The 4693-nt window shown below is 67.9% G+C and overlaps 1 protein-coding gene across 4 annotated transcripts; it reads left to right on the top strand.

Annotated features, from left to right (window-relative positions):
- Positions 1-52: 52 nt before the first annotated feature.
- XRCC1 (X-ray repair cross complementing 1) lies at positions 53-3888 on the top strand. 4 transcript variants are annotated; one of them, XM_026056494.1, is made up of 9 exons: positions 53-196; positions 397-535; positions 645-800; positions 1026-1186; positions 1306-1382; positions 1641-1843; positions 2269-2353; positions 2548-2678; positions 2919-3888. In XM_026056494.1, exons 1-9 carry the CDS (start codon positions 152-154, stop codon positions 3140-3142), a joined length of 1221 nt encoding a protein of 406 aa, XP_025912279.1. In that variant the 5' UTR covers positions 53-151; the 3' UTR covers positions 3143-3888. The 4 variants fall into 4 exon arrangements, with proteins under 4 accessions (XP_025912279.1, XP_025912278.1, XP_025912282.1 ...); XM_026056493.1 differs by having other exon boundaries at positions 1023-1186; XM_026056497.1 differs by lacking the exon at positions 1641-1843 and having other exon boundaries at positions 1023-1186.
- Positions 3889-4693: the final 805 nt, after the last annotated feature.

Raw genomic sequence — 4693 nt, 5'->3', positions numbered from 1 at the left:
CGTGGGGTGAGGGGGGGGGCGAGGCCGGCACCCCCAAATGGCAGCTGTCCCGTGCAGGGCCTGCGCCCCATCTCTCCCCGCCGGCTGCGGGCAGCGAGCGGCCGGGCCGGACCCGCAGACCTCAGAGGCAGCCGCTTCCGAAGGATCCCCAATGGCTCCGGTGAAAATCAGCCACGTCGTGTCCTTCTCCTCGCAGGTCACCCGGGCGCTTCTTCCTTCTCCTAGTTTCCCTTCCGAGGGTGCCGGGGAGGGGGGGAGGCTCCTAAATCCCAGGTTTTCCATGCCAGCTGCTAAGATCTCTGGAAGCGGGCAGGGGTGGAAAGGGAGGCAGCTGCCTGCGCCCCGTGAGGCACCGGCCGAAGGGGCGACCAACGGCTCCCCGCGCTTGTGCCGCAGGATCCCCGGCACCCGGCGGAGAACCTGCTGCGGGACGACGGCCTCCGACCCTGGCTCAGCTGCCCCCGCGACCGGAGCGGGCAGCTGAAAGTGGAGCTGCAGCTGGAGCGAGCCAGCGCCATCGGCTACGTCGACGTGGGTACGCGAGCGGGGAGGCGGCGGCGCGGCCCCGGGGGGGACGGACGGACGGACGCGAGGAGTCGGGGCACGGGGGGGACTCACCTCTTCCCCCCCCCTCTTTAACGCAGGGAACTGCGGCTGCGCCTTCCTCCAGGTGGACGTGGGACGTTCCTCGTGGCCCCTCGAGCGCCCGTACGCCACCCTGCTGCCCAGCGTGGCGCTGATGACGCCGGCCGACGCCAAGCTGGGCCGCAACCGCTGCCGAGTCCGGATGTTTAAGGAAGGTAAAGAGCATCCGGTGCGAAGCGGCAGCTCCGGGCCGGAGCAGAGAGGCTGTGGGATCGCGGCAACGGACGGGGCTGGGAGTCTCGGCTGCTGCCGTGTCCGTAGCGCCGCGCCGCTCGCCGTGTCCTGGAGCCCCGTGCGGAGTTGGGAACGGGACTGTGGAGAGCAGAGGCGGGAAGGAAGYGATCCTTGATCCCGGCTCTGCCCCGCTGCCCCTGCAGCAGATTTCCTGGCGCCGGCGACGGGCCAGAAGTGGGACCGCGTGCGGCTCCTCTGCAGCCAGCCCTTCGGCAAGCACGGCCAGTTCGGGCTCTCCTTCCTCCGGGTGCGCACACCGCCGGACGCGGACCGCTGCCGGACGCCCCCACCGCCGCGGCGAGAGCCGGTAGGCGCCTCCTGGGGCTCCTCGTGCTCCTTTCCCGCGGGGGAGCCGAGCTCGGGGTCTCGGCGGGGGGCAAGGCGCRCCGATCTCCTAGGAAAAATGCGGGGCCTCATCTCCTGCAGGAGGATCCCGAGCCTGCAGCCAGCCCCTGGCACTCCAATCCCGCCTTTTGCCGGACTTTCTTTCCAGAACCGCGTGTGTAAGTAGCCTGGGCTGGGCTGGGCGACTCGGAGGCCTTGGCTGGACGTCCCGTGAGCTGGGATGTCCTTCCGTCCGGGACAGGCTGCATTCACGCGTGTCCCGGGGGGGGCGGTTGACGCCCAGACGTTGCCTGCTTGGCTTCTTTGCCTGCTCCCTGTCCCCTGCCCTTCCGCCCCTGCCCACTCGCGCGGTTCGGTCCCTCGCGATCCTTCATCCCGGCTGGGATGGTGGGTGCCGACGGATTGTCRGCGTCCAGGAGCACAAGGGAGGAGGAGCAGCTGAAGAGCCGCCTGCAGCAGCTGGAATCCCAAGCGTGGAGCCCGGCCCGCCTCAGCCGGCCGGCCAGGATGCTGCTGTCAGCAGCTCGAAGCCGGGCTCTCAAGCCCGGAGCCGGCGCGGGCTCCTTGGGAAGCGACCAGGAGCAGCCAGCTGAAGACCCGGGAGRTCCCGCAGCATCGGGTGAGCAAGAACTGCGACCTGCTGGGGGCYCTGAGCTTGCGAGGGGAATATCGCAGCCCAAAGAACCTCTCCGCAGCTGGTCCRTGCCCCCCAAAACTGTGCCAAGGAGTTGCCTCCAGGCTGGCGTTGAGAGGCGCCAGCAGGTCCCACGGCTCGGCGAGGAGCCTCCTGCGATCCCGTAACTATTTTTCCTGCCCGRGCCACCTCCAGGGGTGGCTGGAGGCTGCCACGTCCCACGGGTGGGAGCCCGCGCTGGGGGGCTCTCACCGAAAATGCCGTTTGCTTGGGCCTGTCTCTCCCGACCGCTTCACCCCCTGCCGACGGGGGTCCGTGAATGCTGCTTGTTTGCTTCTTCCGTGACCCCTTCCACCGGGAGATCTCGCAGTGCCGTAGGGGACGGAAGGGTTATCGTTTGTCTCATCCAGGGTCCGCGCAGGATGCGCCCGCAGCCCCGAAGAGAGCCCGCAGGACGGCGGACGAGAGGCAGAGAGCTCGGAGCCCGGCGGGCAGGTAACCTCTCAGGTCACCGCTTTTCTCCTGCCCCCATTCCCACCATTYCTCTCTTCCGAGTCTTTCGAAGGCGGCTCTTTCCCCGAGCCCGGCAGTGAGCCGCGCGGCCGGCGCGTGGCTCTCCTCTCCCCTTCGGCGTGCTGCTGCAGAGCAGAACCTGCAGTCGCGACGCCTCTCGCAACGCTTCTGTGCAGGTCTCTGCCGGCTCTGTCCAGGTCCAGAGGAAGAGCCAGAGCCYGGGACCGCGGAGGAAGGCTGGCCGGGATTGGGGAGAGCAGAGGAGAGAGCAGTCGAGGGGAGCTGGGCACGTGCCCCATCTGCTCGGGTGAGCGCTTTGCGGCGGGCGTCCTCTGGCCTGAACGAGCCTCTCCGTAAACACGGAGAGTCTCCGCGCAGCTGACCGGAGCATGGAGCAGTTCCCGCTCCGAGCCCCCTGCAGCTCCCTCTCCCGCAGGAGGCACTCCTGCGGTAACAGCACCCTGGCCCTAACCCTGCTCCGACCACGGAGCTCTTCCCTGTGAAGCCAGACAGCTTGGGAAACCCACGTTACCTCCCCCTCCCGCAGGCCGCTTCCGCGCGGATCTCCTTCCCGCGCATGCCTCCAGCTGTGGGGAGGAAGACTTCACCCCGGAAGCGGCCTGGTCCTCCTCTCCGGGGGCGGATTGGCCCCCCGACGCCTGGGTGCCGTGCCCCATCTGCGAGCTCCGGTTCCGCGCGGCGGAGGTGGAGAGACACGCCAGCGCCTGCGGGGAGCCGGGCACCTCGTCCGCTCCCTTCTGGGCGGAATAGGGCCACGATGCCGGAGCGGAGCCRAGCCCCGGCCTCGGCATTCCCCGGACGGTTGATCTGCAGAGACTCCTCCGAATTAGGGCCGCGGTTGATCCTCCGGCGGTCTCGATATGCAGACAAGGACAAGGGAAATTCCAGTTACCGGGAACTCGTTCAAACAGCGAACCTCTTCCTCGTGAACCCGCCGCGGAGACGGGAGAGGCCAAGGGGGTCCGGAGAAGAGGAGGGACAGCGGCTCCCTGACCCGCTGGACCTACGTGTGCCAGAACCGTACGTTGCTGCCGCTGTTAAAGACGGGAGCGCCAATTCCAGGTGCTGGGAATTGCCTGGCCCTCATCACTTCGGGCATTGCAAATCAGGGACGAGGCGCAGTGGGCTGCTGCCACCAGCCCCACGCAAAGCCGGTGCCAGCGGAGCAGCGGTGCTAGACCGGGATGCGCCGCCGGTTTTGGACATGGCAGCTCCAGCCGGGAGCAGAGCCAGCAAGGGAAGCGGCAGGAGCTGGTGGGCAGGCTGGGGGCAGCGACAGCGGAGTTGGAGGGCGAGATCGCTTCCATCCCCGCAGCCAGGTTGGCCCTGGGAGAAGCGGGAGCCCATCCCGGGACACGGAGGGGGAGCAGGGGCCTGCGCTGGGCTGTTGCGCAAAGGAGGGTGAGGGAGGTTCGCGTGCGGTCGGTTGTAGCTGCGGGCTGACACGGCTGTAACAACGACAGCTGTTTTGGGGGAAGAATAAAACAGGAGAGAAAGAGGAAAAGAGGGAAAACCTTCCTGTGGCTGCCGGTGTCCCTACGTGAGCGTCCTGCCTGGGGGACCCAGTGCAGCAGGCGGCGATGGCRAAGATACAGGGATGAGGGTGATTTTGCCACGCTTTTCCCTTCTTATTACATACTTTTCCTCAGGACCCGCTCAAATTCCCGGCTGTTGCCGCTTGCGAGGCTGGGCCAGGGGTTGGCGGGAGGAGCTGCCGGAAGGAGGTGAGGGCTTGCTCTCGGGTGAGCGTGGGCAGCCCRGGGTGCCGGCCGGGATGGGGAGCAGCCGCTCCAGGCCCTGCCTTGCCCCCGCTCCCTGTCCGACCGGAGCTTCCCACTCCTTGCACAACGGGCCGTGACCGTGAGCCCCCCACCCAGGGGAACGTGCACCTCCCTACATCCCGGATTATCCCAGAGCCTCCCTGCCTCCAGGGCCGGCGGGACCTGGGCACCCGGAAACGCCAGCCGGGGCCATCCCAGCTTGCCCCGAAAAAAGACACGGGGACGTTTGTGGGAGGAGAAACCCGGGACGCAGACAGCAGGAGAAAAATACAATTTATTTACAAGTAGAAACACTTTAAAAATGCCATATCCTCCCCCCCCACACCCCCCCCATGGCAGGAGGGCAGCGGCAGGCGGGCGGGAGCATCGCTGCCCCCTTCCCTCCGGCACCGCCAGCCCTGCCGGCACCCGGGGCTCCCAAACGGGGCCGAGGGGGCTGCGCCACCCCCCTGCCCAGCCCCAGCGGGGCAGGATCAGCCCTGGGAAGGAGGGAGGGATGGAGGAGCAGTGGTGAAGCTGC

The sequence above is a fragment of the Apteryx rowi genome, unplaced genomic scaffold (genome assembly GCF_003343035.1).
Source record: "Apteryx rowi isolate R43461 unplaced genomic scaffold, aptRow1 scaffold_1314, whole genome shotgun sequence".
Lineage (NCBI taxonomy): Eukaryota > Metazoa > Chordata > Aves > Apterygiformes > Apterygidae > Apteryx > Apteryx rowi.
Note: the sequence above shows the minus strand (reverse complement) of the source record. Positions and strands in the feature narration are given on the sequence as shown.